The sequence below is a fragment of the Lepisosteus platostomus genome, chromosome 4, assembly GCF_059453375.1.
Source record: "Lepisosteus platostomus isolate fLepPlt1 chromosome 4, fLepPlt1.hap1, whole genome shotgun sequence".
Lineage (NCBI taxonomy): Eukaryota > Metazoa > Chordata > Actinopteri > Semionotiformes > Lepisosteidae > Lepisosteus > Lepisosteus platostomus.
Window position 1 is genome coordinate 65,126,255 of NC_142614.1, and position 15,465 is coordinate 65,141,719.

The following is a 15,465-nucleotide window of genomic DNA, read 5'->3' on the forward strand; positions in this document are numbered from 1 at the left end:
CTCTTGTGTCTCTTGTCTTTTTTTCCTTGGATTTCATTGTCTTTTGTAAAACCTCCCTGTCTTCTTTTCGTAGCCTTTTCTTCTCCTTTGCCTGTTTAAGCCTTTAAACCCCTATAGCCCTACTGTATTATGACAAATCTATTTGTGTACATGAAATGCAACAGCAGAGCTCTTTGTACCTAAATGTTTCTCTTATCTGCAATATTTCGGGAGACCGCTCTCACCCTGTAATTTTCCTAAAGGCACTTTTTCTATCATGCCGTATTCGGCAGCTGAACCCACCTGTGTCCATTGCAAAGTCAAACCCTTTAAGGTATGTTTTGTTTTGACTGTGCTGGTGACAGTACCACAGATTTCATTCAGCAGCTTGTTGTTTTACTTCTGTTGTCTCAGATTTATTATTTGAGATGTTATTTAATCCGAGCTGGGAAATTATTTTTTGTAACAGCCAGGGCTTTTGGGTAATTTTAAAATAGGCGTCAGTTTTCAGCAACTGGGCTTGCCAAAGAGCAAAGGCCTCCTTGCTGAACTGTTTTGGCAGAAATGTTTTAATCGTTACCTCTGAGAGTGGATGTGAATTCTTTAATAATACCTTTCCGCTGTAGAAAGGTTTTTTTACACCGTTATTGATATTGAATAATCCGCCTCTCTTGTCCGGGCTGATAACTAACAATATTCGATAAGGTTAATAAGGTGACTATATTTGTTTTATCAATCTGCCAATTATTTTTACACAGAACACTTACTTTGAATATAGATCCAAGTTCTTCATTTGTCACTATTGTACAGTGACACTTTATTTTTTCTTTCAGGAATTTCAGTCATTTCAATCTATAAAAAGATGCACACATTGTTTCTTTGTAATTTATTGCCATTGAGATGTCCATTTATTTTAGTATAATTTTTAAAAGCAAGTAAATTAAAGGACATCCTCTTATCCGTATCCTTCCTATAACTAAACATTATGATGCATGTTGATCGTAATTATTTTATGGAATTGCGCAAGAAATGCAGTTTAATTTTCATGCAATAATGTGTGTTCTTTAAGGTCAAATACAGTATACAATACCTAGGAATAAATGTGCTTAATACAATTTAATAGTAACTTATAATGACAAATACAGACAGTACAATTTTAGAACAAAATATTATCACACAAATACAGATGCAATTCATCAGCAGGTTTTGAATCTGCTGTTTATGTAATTACAAGAAAGAGAACTTTCAGGTCCTGTTGATTTTGATTATTCCAGTATTCCCCTTACAAAAATTTAGTGATTTGTTAAACTTCAGTATTCTAATTTCTACAGTGTAGGGCCAGGCACATACACAAGCTTTATGGCACACATGTTAAGTTATACATGCAGTGTTTCAGTAATAGTAGTGCACAGTGACTTATATCAGCCCGTAATATGGTGTTTTATGTTACCTTCTGGCGCAGGTCCAGATGCAGTTGCTAATTTCATACTGATGGGTACTACTCACTTTGATTGGCAGTTTGTTCCTTATCTCGCCTTCACAGCATATCTCCTGGTTAAAATAAAGTGTGGGAGCTTTGTAGGAGTGACAGTGGGTGTGTTACCCGACATCTTGTAAACAGGGTGATAAATTTCTGCTGCTATCTTATTCCCCCACACAGGGATAAAGACCACCTTGTGACTGTCACTAATTCTGACTGTGCCTTTTTAATGGAAATAGATATTCCTGGTCATATAATATTGCAAAGAGTAATCACTCAGTTTGGATTTAGGTATTTTCTTTTCTTATGTGTAAATATACCAAAGGCTAATGATTTCTGGATTTTTGATCTATTTAAAAAGTCCTGAAATATGACCATTGAAACTGCCTGATAAAAAGTATCAATTGTTTGCTGATCTCTGTGCCCTAGGCTGGACACATCATCCTAGCTGAGCCCAAAAAGGTTAGAAAGCAGGGCATCCACAGCAAAACGGCTGCATTCTCATCTCGCAAGAAAGCCACTGTTGAACATGCAATGTAAAGAAGTTATCTTGCTGGTACATTGTGAGCTCTCAAGACTGCCAACACTATTCAGTCAGGAAAGCATTGATCACTGCAAATGAAGTTCTGGAATGACTCCTGTCCCAATAATCTCTGTTGGACCCACTGTTAAGTGTTCGGTTTGGGTATAATTGTACATGTAATCACCACGGTTGCTGATATCTATCGTGGCGGTCTATAGAAAACCTCCATCACTGAAAAGAACTTGGCTCCACTGCTGGCACGTCCACCTGTGATAGCTTAGTCCAGGCTCCAGCCTACCAGTGGCACCAAGTCATTGCTCTCTTGATAAATAAGGGTGTGTTTGTCTGCTTGGTTTTCTTTCTTGATTTTCATTAGTGCCCGTCAGTCAGTCACAACTCAAAGGTGAATTTATCAATATTATATCAAACACATTTAATATCCAAGTTTTGTCTACTTTGTTTTTTTCTAACATACAATGACAAGGTGGCAGCAAAGGAGAGCTGTGTTTCCTTCTAAGGTTATCGGAGACCTTCAGAGCCGTGTGGCAAAATTAACAAGGAAGTTGTTCACCAGGAATCCCTGCATGAGGTGTCCTGGATTTAGAACACCAGTGTTAAGTGTAGCTCTGAGGAAGGGAAGTCAGTTTCTCCTCAAGATATTAATGTTAGATCATACATCTTACATTATACCAGAACAGATGGGCTTTATTCCCCGAGAAATATCTGACGTTTGAGCTGTCCCAGTGAAAATGTTCTGATCTCTGATCTACAAAGGCCAATCTTAGTAAACTTTTAATGAACCTTCACTTGCCTGCCAATCAGGAAGAACCACCACTTCACATTACATAAATAGATGTTTCTTTCAGTTGATAATAACAAATATATAATAATTCACTGCCCAAAACATTAAGACCTCCAGCTAATTGGATTCGTTGGCTTCAGGAGCGCGAACTGAACTTCCATCACTTTACCAGAACACCTACTGGTTTCAATCCTACTGAAAGCTGGTGAAAATGCTGTAGGGTGCGCTTCAATTCCAAAGTCTTGGGTGAATCAAATTTTGGAAGAAAGGGTTGGAACTGACCTGCACATATTTAAGAATTTGAAATAGGTGGCATTTCCTATTCACGCTTGCACTGGCTCAACATGTCATAGCTGGGATTTCCTAACGTTGTAGTCAGTGAGCAAATGTGTGTATACATGTAAAAGTTATCAGTCTCAGAGGAGGATGAATTGGGTTTTACACATTTAAAACTGTTAAAAATAACTTTTCTACAAAGTAAAAGGAGGAATTTGTGTGCAATTTTCACACACAATTTTTAAATAATTTAAACCTTGTGCAAAAAACAATTTCTTTTACAGTCTATATACAGTACAGAGCATGTCTGTTATTCAATAAATACATAGAATACTGCAATCTATCTTAAAGATTCCTCAGGACTTCACAGAGGAAATAAGTCACTTTTTGTTTCAGAGATTATGGTTCTACTTTTTAAGTGTTTTCAAAGCTGAATAAAAAAATGAGCTTTGCATTAATCATTGTCATGGTGTTTTTCACTAAATAGATTGCATTAAAGTATGGTATTCTTTAAGGTTAGCATTTATGTTGTAGTGACCTTAGCACACTTGACTAAATGTGTATTAGCAATTAATAGTTGGAAGAATTGCGAAAGACTTAAGTACTGTACATAGGCGTTAAAGCATTTACTAATCACGGATGCATGCCCTTAGATGTGCATTCATTAAATTAAATACGTAATGTTCATAAAAGACATCTTCAGTGTTAAAAATTGAATTCTGGCTTACAGTATATATTGCAAAGTAACAACAAAAGGTTTATTTCATGCTGAAAAGAGAAGAAAAGAAACAACATTTTGGCTGTGGAGCCTTCTTTGGATGTGTGAGACAGCTGAAAAGTTTGGAATAAACCTATTACTTGTTCCTTTGCAGCCTACGCATGCTGACACAGCTCCCTACTTGAGCTACAGTATATACAGGCAGAGGCAAATGTTTCACACTCAGACAGACCAAATATAACTCTTTATCAGTTCTTATCAGAACATACAAATGCAGTTTACGCATGTGGATGTGACCTCAGAAGTTTCTGAGGGGGTTGAGGGGAGTGCACATGCAGCACTGAAGTTAGAATGTGTCAACGCATACTGTGCCTCTGACCTGCAATTTTTCAACTTCCCCCAAAAGCCACTTATTACTGGCACTTTCTTCAAGAGGACGTGGACTTCGGTTTGCTGGAGCTACCTTTGGGCAGCCTGTTCCCAATCCTGGTTATCAAAGCTAGACAGGGGCAAGGAGTCTACAGACAGGAAAGGGGGTGAGATGTGGATAAAAGGAAGAGTCTTCCTGCAAGAGAAGCTGAAAGAAGTCAAGAGATGAGTCTGATCATGTCACTCAGGAGAATTGCAATGTTGTCAACTGCCTTTGTACTATTCCTCACTTGTCTTCAACTACAGATCTATGACGGTGAGTCCTACATTACTGTACATCTCGGCATCCAGCCGAAACTCATATTATTGCGAACTTGTACAATTCATGTATTGATCAATTTTTGATGCTGTAGATTTGAATTGGAAAATACATACCAAAATATGTTTTTTTCCTTTTTACCATTTATATTGCATTCTCTGTTGAGATGTAGTCTGGTCTTTCTTATTTTAATTTAATTTCAGACTTGATGAGAAAAATAACACCATGAAGGAAATCTCACCATGATACAGCAATAGTTAGCACATGGACAATAAAGTAATGCAGTGTTAGCCAAGGAGTGCATTTTCTAGTTTAAGTTTTTTTCTGGTAGATAACTTCAAATGCCCAAGCACTGCCCAAAAAGAAAATGTATTGCGTAACACAGGCTTAGCTAAACGTGGAAAGTAAGGTTTTGAAATTTGCTAGTAAAATGAAGCATTTTGCCATTCTAAGCTTAAAACCTTTTCAAAACATTTGACATTACAGGTTTTTCAAATAAAAATCTGAAAACGTGACATTAATGTAGCAAACTGTTAAAAAGTGAAATACCCACATAATCCATTCAGAAAGAGTCAAATATGACTTCAATTTATTTTGTTGTGGCATCATGATTCTGGAGTTTTTATGTCTGCTCTATGGAGATCCATATTAAAATATTACTGTAAATGGCAATTTTATGGAAACTCCTTGTAAGGCTCCTAAACTTCCCGTGTAATAGTTATATCAATACATCAATACATAATTTCTTATCAACTTGATACAGAATACTTTTGAGTGTGACAATATGTTGTTATATATTCCGTCTACATTTATTGCTAATTTATTTAGATTTTATTTCTTATAAAAAAACATTACTTCTGACTAAACAGCTCTTTCTAGGTGATCAATTCATAGTGAAGAAATATAGGAAATGTCACTGAATCAAACAGTCCTACAGTAGACTTTCAGTTCTTCTGTAGCGGTTCCCAGTCGTAGCCCTGGGGACCTGAACACATGCAGGTATTTGTTTGACTTCAGCACCCAGTTAAATAATTGAAATCTGAATAGACCAAAAAATTAACTATTTGATAATGTACCTTAATATGAACTATTTAATTATTTTCAGATCCTAAACTTGTTGAAGGTTGTCTTTTAACAATTGCATTTCATAAGTACTGTACTTTAATGTCTCCAATCTCTGAGTAAAGAAAACTTGTAAAGGTTCCAACCAAGTAACGTGTGAATTTTTAAACTAAATTTAAGGAAACCGCTCAGCTGCATTAAAAACTCCCAAGACCAGGGCTGACAACAGAGGTCTAATTAGTTACATTTCAGGCAACGAGCCAAAATGAGATCTGTTCAGAAACTAGAAATTGGTACAGGGTTAATGCCAATTGCAAACCCCATATAAATTTGATGAGCTCAAAGCAAATTTACAAATATGCCTCAGACAGTAAAACAAAAATCAGTCAGTGATTGAGAACTCAGCTGGAACAAAAACTAGCAAACTATGTTTGTCCAACACCAAGTTTGGGAGCCACTAATCTAGACCATTTGTCTCAATCTGTTTACTCTTGATTTGACTTTACATAATCATAAATCCTATGGAAGCTGTGTATTTAATTGGCCTTGAACCAAACTGAACAGAAACCGTAAACAACAAAATAAAGAAGAGCATTCTTCTTGTTTCTGAAGCTGTAGCAACCAGTGACACCCTGGATGTATGCAGCAGTTGCCACATCAATGCCACGTGTGACCCCAGGAAAGATGGGACTGGTGGAAAAATGTGCAACTGCTTGTGGGGTTTTATGGGGAATGGAAGAACACAGTGCATAGGTAAGAATCCTTTCTGTCCAGTACTCTTTTTACTAAGAAACTTAAATGGCAATGTAAAACCCATAAACCTCAACAGTTTGAATTGCACTAAAGTAAAAAGGATAGCATTTGCAACTTTTCTGCTTCAGAAAAGTCTTAGCCAGGTCAGTTGTATGTAATGGTTTTTAAAACATTTTAATTGAACAAGTATTGGGGAAAATAAAATGAAACATTAACTTGCTAACTACAAGATGGGACTTTCTTCCTCTTCTCTTATGTTCACACTATGCAGTTTTTAGCATGACTGAAAACCAACTAGAGAACATCTATAAGGCAAACGTTCTGCACAGTAAACAATAGCTTTTGCAGAGAAAGTGTGAGTTTACTGTATTACTGTAAATCAAAAACAGTAGGTGAGCACAAGTATAAGTCAGTAATGAAATACATTAAATCTCTGGTCTCGTAACTGGTGGGTTGTGGGTTCAAATGGGTTCCCCTCTGCAGACACTGCTAATGTAGCTTGAATGAGGTACTTTAGCCCAGTTGTATAAGTGGGCACCATCATCGCTGTAGGTAAATATCTGTGTTCCCATTTGAGGGAAGAGTTACATCCATCTGTAGTCCAATCAACACCAAGGAAATCAGGATCCGACCCAATTAGTTGAAGTGACTCAGATATGGAAATTACCTGCTGACCATCAACATAAATTGATCCCTATCTCATAAGTATAGCTTTGTGCACTCCTATATACAGTACACTGTGTGTATTTACACAGCTGTTATAATGACAATGAAAATTACTTTTTACTCAAATAAAAAGGAGAGAAACAATCCAATTATTTTTGCTGCACCTGACTGGTGTGTTAATAGAAATGGCAGAATGATTCGGAAAGAAAGCATTCTGGTACTACTTGGTATCACCTTGAATCTCCAATTGGTACATATTGACTAAGAAAGTCAGTTTTGGTCCGCAATGTCATTTTATAGGACTGATCTCCACTCTGTGGATTGATCCTGGTCAAGTGTCCCCTGAGACCTCTGATACAGCACATCTAATAATTCTTTTGAGCACCAGCTCAAAATCTAGGGTCCCACAGGGGTTGGCAACCAAGAGTGGAAGATATGTTAAAATACTGGCTCAAGCTAGAATATCCTGGTATATTAGGGCTGTGTGATGATTAATGGTTATATTGTCATCAATCAGTAGATTTGCCCTGGAAGGCAGTTCTATCTTAAGATGTTCTCTTAGTTCACATACTGTACCTGATGTTTTGTGTTTACAGATAAGGATGAATGCCAGATTGGAACCCACAAGATCTGTGGCGAACACACTGTATGCCATAACACGTATGGGAGCTTCTACTGCACGTGTCAGCATGGCTACAGCCCTACAAACAACATGCCTGTGTTCATTCCCAATGATGGAACCTTTTGCCAAGGTATAGTTGTACTTGATGTAACAGTATATACACCAGTCTATATACTGTATATATAGCAGTTATATACTGTATACAGTAAGTGCCTGTCATTGCTGATGTCTCTGAATGGATATATTAAGGTAACAATAACAAATGGATCATATATACCATAGTGTGTCTTATACTGTCTAAGAAAAAGCTTGGACCTGTACATATTACCTTAGTGAGAAGAAAAATGATTTATACGGTATTACAGGTATATCAAAAGAAAAACATGCAAAAAATCAACTTACTTTATTACTACAGAATGGTGTTTTGAAGTTTATAAATAAGTTTTCAGTTTATAAAAACATTTTCCCACATGGGCAATAAATTAATGTAGAATGTTACAACTGAAATGCACCACACACTGTTTAATTTTTTGTTGTGCGTGTCGCTTAGTATGGAAAAGAATGAGTTGTATATGCCCTTATTTGGTTGCTTTGGATATTCTGGAAACCTACAGTATGTCAGCATACAGAGATGCAATTTCAAACATTAACAACCTTAAAAGCCCAATTTTACCATTGCACTTCAATGTAAACCAAAGTTTCAAAGTATTGAAAATACAGTAATTAGTGTATAACACAAACTAAACATGACAGTGTCATGCCCTCTGCAGCCAGAGGGCGCTCCTACTCTGTCCTGTCCCTTGTTTCCTGTGCTTGTCTCTCCTTCCGGTATCTCTCTCTCTCTGGGGCTATATATTTCCGGGTCTCTTATTCTGCTTCGCTCAGCATTGATGTTCGGATGTCCTGAAACCCGCCTAGCACCAGGTCGCCCCACGTCCGCTACCTGAGGGCATAGGTTTCTATACGGCATTTCCTGAACAGCTGAGCCCGGGCTAACCCCCGTCTCGCCGCTACGCATAGGGTCTTTTACGCTATCCTGCCATTCCACGGTTCGTCCTTTCCGACATCCGTGACAGATAGAATGATCTTTTTTGATCAACAAAAAGTATCTACAGTATATGCAATGCCGTACAGGCATGGCACAATGTCACGTAATTGACAGTCGTACAATTTTAGAATTTAAAACTTGAGTTCAACACAATGGATCTATGACAATATGGAGAAATCCAAGTTTTAGGTGAAAGGGGTCATCCCTATCAACAGATTGTAGTCTGACTTTCATTTCACCCAGTTCCATATACAAGAGCCTGGATAGGGTTTATGAACCTGTTACTCCCTAACAATAGAAATGGTTGAGGAAGAAAACCCCAGACTTTCTAATAGTGATTTGTACTACCTCTGACTAATAAATTCACTGTATGTGAGAGGGGATGATCCAGTAGAGATCTTGTGAATGTCCTTGCTGCAAATAGAGGTATTCGTGTTTCTTCAAAAACAATAAGTATTGTACATTAGAAAATTGAGTTTTTGACTGTTGTAACATAATCATTTATTTAGTTTGTAGCATTTATGGTAAAACATTGCAACAGGTAACTAAGGTAATTTGTTCATGAAGAAAGAAGTTCAGTGAGATGTTTGCTTCTGTTATGAATATTTGTTATCAACTGGTAAACAGCAGGATGCAAGCAGTCCACCTATGTATGCCATCAATTACTGGGGCTTGTAGCATCACTAACTAGTGAAAAATAAACTATCCATCACCATCTACGTGCTCAATCCACTTGGGTTGGGTTATAGGAATGCAGCAACAAAGGTGATTCAGGCTCAGTAAGGATTTTAAATGTTATTTACTGTAGGGAGATTCGTCATCAAAGCCCTAAAGCATGAGCTTTGGCTGTAGTTCTGGTCACCTCTGTCCTTGATGTGATCTTCTCTGTTTCACATGACCCACATCTTCAGCAGAAGAAGTATTATTAGCAGGTGGCTTCAGTAACTGTCTGTTGAGAAGGATAAAGTTATGGTTTTGCTTCTGGTGCTGGAGATTTTGCAGAGAAGCACTATGAGAGTGTAGTGCTAGTATGAGATGGGAGCTTGCATGCTTGTGGTGTCTAGTCACTTAACTGACACACACACATTTGCCCTGATCTCTCTGTTAACCTTATCAACATCAACCTTTTACACTTTCCTCCAGACAATTGTTGTCTTGGATGCTCTTGTTTACAGGCGCAAGAGTATTTTCAAGGGGAACTGTGTGCCTTGGGTTAAGTAATGAATGAGAAGAGAATAATATACTGTAAGCTGGAGGACAGTGCATCCTGTGACCTGCTGTTCACTTGTTCTTCCTGTCTTTGTTTCAGATATCGATGAATGTCAGGTGGAAGGCATTTGTAAAGACGGAGGGCTGTGCTGGAACGTGCCAGGAAGTTTCAGCTGCAACTGCTCGGAAGGATACAAAATACGAAACGGAACAGAGCCATTTCATCCAGCTAAAGATGATGCTTTCTGTGAAGGTAAACCGGCTGCAGGGATTTCATGCGTCACATTCACATTTAAGATGGTCTATACTGTACAGTATATGTTTTAGCAGGGAAAAGGTCTGCTGAGATAATGCAGTAAACTACATCTCTATGGAGATGTACTGTAGATGGTCCAAAATATTTTGTAAAGTTCTGTTAAACTGGATTTTTCACTCTTTGTGTGCGAACATGTTTAATATACTGTACGGCAATTATATTTTTTTCCAATTTAAACATGTTCATTAATGCCTGTTTATAAACATATTACATGGGAATTTAGCTTTAAACCTTAAAAAGTGAAATTGGATGTCTCACCCTTTAGTTAAAAAATAAGCAATATTTTGCCTTTTTATCTGAATAATCATTATTATTGTGAAACAATCTATTGATACTATCATTAATTAATGTCCTACAGTTTATAGTCCCCCATAGTTTTGTATTTTTCCTTAGAGTTTTTGTTTTTCTTTCACCTGCACCTGCTCAATTAGAACGGAAACTTCTTCAATATATCCTGATTAATGGTTGAATAAAGGTCTCTTTCAATTTAAGACCAATATTCTTGGATAATATGTAGGTAGTTTTGAATTAAAGGATTAAGAGCAATAACTGATAAAAAAGAAGATAGTAGATAAATAGGGAGATCAATTAAATTACAGGAGTGAATCGACATGAGTAACTAATGGCTTAGATCCCCGAAGCCCAGTGTTGGAAAGCACTGCTCTAGATGTTCACAATTGTCCATAAAGATATACCCTGTACAGCCGCTGTGGTATTCTCACAGGTTGTTGTAGGGATGCAAGGAGTCACAACACAGTCCAGTAATTTAGTTTAATTATAACGAAAATGGCGTTTCCTGGAGAACACTAAAGGTGTATTTCCCACATTGCCCCGAATTACAACAGTGGTACAGAGCGTTTTGTAGTCCGAGTCCAACCATGTTATCACTATGAATGGAGGTTTAAGAGTCTGCATTTCACTTATGGTCCAGTGGCTATTCCTGATGATGCAAAGCAACAAGTAAAGGTTTATTCCATGCTGAAAAGAAACTAAACCTTTCCAGCCTACGCATGCCGACGCAGCTACCTAGTTGAACTACTATTCCTGATGATGTTAGCCCACCTTTTAGCTATTTCTGAGGTGTCGCATACAACAGCAGGTGCCTGTTTAAAATTCCCTCAAGGCAGGTCAGGGGCAATAGCCCCAGGCCAGAGTCTGATTTCTGCATTGTAAAGCCTCCTGCAATACACCCAACCATTCTCTAGGGATCTGTACACATAACAACCCATGATGGCTGTCAAAGTATGCGAGGCTTTAGTGCAGAGTTTTACAAGGTAAGCCTGGACTAAAAGTCCAGGTTTTACAACTAGCAGACTTTTCCATAGGCTATTTAGCCTGCTTCTTCCACACAACCCAACTACTGCACACCCTTTATACAGTATATACAAAACACACCAATACTTAAATCCACATAAAAATGTGCTCTTCAACCCATCACCGATAGTGTAAATAATTAACAAATTGACACCCACTGAAACATCCAGTGATCATAGAGGAGCTTTGGTGGCCTCTAGTGGCAGATGTGCTGTTATTGAAGCCCCTTCCTAGGCTGACCTGTCACTCCAGCCTTTCATCTTTTCTGTTCAGCAGCCCCTTGTAGCCAATCACGACCTGTAGGCGCTTGAGGCTGTCTGAAATGACACAGTAGCCAGATCAGCCAGCCCCTGTCTGCAGCAATACACCAGAGGCACGTGTACAAACAGTCATGCCTCTTGTTTGACCCCTCTTTCCCATAGCACCACACAGTGAGAGAAATGCCCTGGTCTGTGACTGCTCCGAAATCCTTGTGAATCATAGGACAAACCGCCTGTTGGTCCTTTCCATCTGCGATGGGCAGAAGTGATCACTCCTTCCAAATCCCCTCACCCCTTCCATGGCAGGCCCTTGGAAATCTTCCACAGGACGACCTGCCACAGAAACAAATGTTCTGATTCAGGTGTCCATGATTGTTTGCAGCATGCAAATACATAAACAATCAAAAGCAATTAGAATTGTGGACTTATTGGTACTGTCAGTCTTTAACTCACTATCTGAAATATCTGCTCTGTTCTGTAACCTGAAGTGAAATTGTGGCAACAAAGATCGGTGGCTCCATCTGATTCCATTGCCTCACAGCTCATAGCTTTATATTCAATAAAAACAATACATACATATTTCTTATCTACAGGTTCAAGCTATACTTATCACTAGCAAGGGTTACTCTGGTGCAAGGGTTGCAGTCGTCTGTTATTTTTTATGCATTCTGCGCTTTTATTTGCACAATTTGAAAACAAATAGATATTTGTTTAGTAGAAAAGATAAAGGTAATCTGATTTTCAAGCCTTTACTCTGAATATTTCAACTAACTTCTGGCCTTGTGAGCACATGATTTGCCAATTTCTGCTGCAGTACTAAGGATACAGTACGTCCATCGTATCCTCAAGAGTCGAAAAGCAGATACTATTCTCTCCTCCAAACAACCAAACCTTCTTCGTTCTTCATGTCAGGTTTTGCTAGCTGTGAGTGTCCAACCATGAGCATGTCATGTCATTTGCCAAACCACTTTATACCATACAGTGTTGCGGGAAGCCCGAGCCTACCTGGCAAGCAACAAACACAAGGCAGGGTACACCCTGGACAGGGCACCAGTCCATCGCAGGGCAAGTTCAAGCCAAGGGGAAAGGCCGAGGGGGAAAATTTGGCCCAGACACCGGGATAACTCCCTACTCTTATCGAGAAATGCCAGGGGAACTTTAATGACCACTGAGAGTCAGGATCATCCGAAAGACGGTGCTTGCTACAGTATAGTGTCCCCGACTGGGGCATTAGGACCCACACAGCCTGTAGGGTGGGGGCCCCCCACTGGTCCCAATAACACCACTTCCAGCAGCAATCATAGGTTCCCAGGAGGTCTCCCATCAAGGTACTGACTTGGCTCAAGCCTGCTTAGCTTCAGTGGGTAGCCAGTTGAGAGCTGTAGGGTGATATAGCTGCTGGCCCAGCCATGATCAATCAGTAAGAATAGAGTGATCAAATTAACGGACAGTTTTGTAAATCGTATAGATGATGCTAATGAATGCTGTGATAGGTTATTACGGTAGATAAGCTCTTTCTTATTAAATAAAATAATTAAAAGAACAAATGTTGACTGTGAAACCTTGTTGATGGAAATCCTTTCGGAAGGCTTTAAAAAACCCAACCAAGGTAACGCCACATGTACACTAGCTTCTTACAGTACATGTGTTGGTCAGTGTCCACTTGTTAGTTCCCATGTGTTGAAATTGTTTCAAATTTCTTTGACTCATAGAGGTTGACTGTGGCAAGCCCCCAATTCTGCCTCATACTTCTATGGTATGGAACAGTACAAGACTGGGAAGCATGGTGTATTATAAGTGTGTTGAAGGATTTTACAATGCAGGAGGAAGGTATGCCTCAGCTTGCACGACCAATGGTTATTGGAACCATACCTCTATAGTATGTAAAGGTAATGATTATTTTGTCATACTTCTTCGTTTTGTTCCAACAACTTATCCAAGTTATACGATTTGTGATGTGAATTGCATTAGACAAAAGGACGATGTTTCTATGATCGATGTTTCTGTGCTGAAATTCTAAGTGTCAGTTCTAAGTGTCATATTGCTTTGTTCCTAGAGATTGACTGTGGTGAACCTCCAGTTCTGCCACATGCAATTCAGTTATGGAACACCAGCACAAGACTGGGCAGTGTGGTTTACTATGAATGTGACGAAGGATTTTATAATGCAGGAGAAAGGAATTTTTCGGTGTGCAACTTAAACGGTTATTGGAACCATACCTCTATAGTATGTAAAGGTAATGATTTTTTTGTGATATTTAATGTTTTCAAAACCTTTATTGAAGTTCCCAAATTGGTGACATGCCGCAGGAAATTAACTGCCTATTTTTTTATACTTCACATAAAAAAGGCAGAACTCTTGTGCCTTCTGATAGAGGATGCTGTTTGTAAACACTACTATTTCAGTAGGCATATACAGTACCACAAACTCTGATGAAAACTCAAATAATCTACAGTCTCAAAGTATTTCACCATTTAACCTTCAGTGGTAACACAACTTAACCCCAGTCCTTGTACCTGATAAATTACTTTCTTATGACTTTCTTTCATCATAGTAATACAATAATAACTCTCATACTGTAGTCTATTTTGGTAAACTATGTAGCAATGGTTAATTTTGTTCAATAGGCATATTCTGGTATTTCCGAAAGGTGTTTGTGACTTTAGAGCTGTATTCCAGTAGTTACTAACTCAAGCCTGGTTTACAGTAAGTCATTTTCAGAGTCTGACTGGGATTCCTCCAAGTGAGCAACACACAATTAACCAAGCGTCATGGGCATTGTAGGCCAAGGTTTCGTTGCCTTCCCATATAACAAGCATGGGACCTATCTACAAGTTTTCAGCAATGCCATTCGGAGATTGCCATTTCTCCAATTGGTGCTAACTGAGTGTTCACAGTTGCCTTTATTAGCCTGTGACTGGTACAGGGTTTGCAATGGTAAGCTATCTCTGATTCCATGTTTGATTAGTATAAAATGAAAAATAATTGGAGATTCCATTTTCTTTACGTGGAACCCCCTCTGACTGACGGATACGTTTCAGAATATTGAAAACCTGGTTTGAAAAGCCATGTCCTTAACAGGGAATAACAACGCAGTGTTGATTTTCTCCATAGAGATTGATTGCAGCGAACCCCCAGTGGTGCCAAACACTACAAGGCTGTGGCATGGAAACTCAGGGCTGGGCAGTGAGGTGTATTATAATTGTACAGAGGGATTTCACAGTGTGGGAGGAAGAGGTGTCTCTGTTTGCACAGCTAATGGTTATTGGACACATGTCTCTTTGATGTGTAAAGGTAATGGCTTTATTTTTCGATACTTCATGCACCTATTTCTTCCTTTCATTACCTGTGTTTTTCCACGCTTCATCTCAGCATCACCTCAGCTTCTCACAACTGCCATGCAGCAAACGTTTCATGGGGTATTTTAAAAATGACCTGAAAAAATGTTACACTTCAAACAAATGTTGAAAAACATATTTAATATTTAATATTTCCCTGTTATGCTTAATGAGTTCAATTAAGGAATGATTTTAAATGTAAATGTTCTGACATTCTTGTAAGGCACTCCACCCTTTTTGGACTTACCCTATATTTGTGTGTATACTGATTGATTTCAAAATCCAAGGGCTTCTATTTGTTTTTGCTCTATTAATAGTACAGGAATATAGGGATGTATGTCCCCATTAAAATATTTTTGCCACTAAAAGTAAAGATATAGTTAATTTCAATCTATGGTTCAACCAAAGGTG

General features: G+C 38.4%; 1 protein-coding gene across 8 annotated transcripts in view; it reads left to right on the forward strand.

Annotated features, from left to right (window-relative positions):
- Nucleotides 1-4,060: 4,060 nt before the first annotated feature.
- susd1 (sushi domain containing 1) overlaps nucleotides 4,061-15,465 on the forward strand; it is a 32,184-nt gene continuing 20,779 nt past the window's right edge. For 2 of the 8 annotated variants that reach the window (XM_088630255.1, XM_088630256.1), the window contains exons 1-7: nucleotides 4,061-4,463; nucleotides 6,141-6,281; nucleotides 7,544-7,699; nucleotides 9,927-10,079; nucleotides 13,429-13,605; nucleotides 13,773-13,952; nucleotides 14,831-15,010. In XM_088630255.1, the coding sequence (XP_088486381.1) occupies nucleotides 4,373-4,463; nucleotides 6,141-6,281; nucleotides 7,544-7,699; nucleotides 9,927-10,079; nucleotides 13,429-13,605; nucleotides 13,773-13,952; nucleotides 14,831-15,010 (1,078 nt within the window). In that variant the 5' untranslated portion in view covers nucleotides 4,061-4,372. The remainder of the gene's footprint in view (nucleotides 4,464-6,140; nucleotides 6,282-7,543; nucleotides 7,700-9,926; nucleotides 10,080-13,428; nucleotides 13,606-13,772; nucleotides 13,953-14,830; nucleotides 15,011-15,465) is intronic. The other 6 variants (XM_088630257.1, XM_088630261.1, XM_088630260.1 and 3 more) reach the window with 5 other exon arrangements.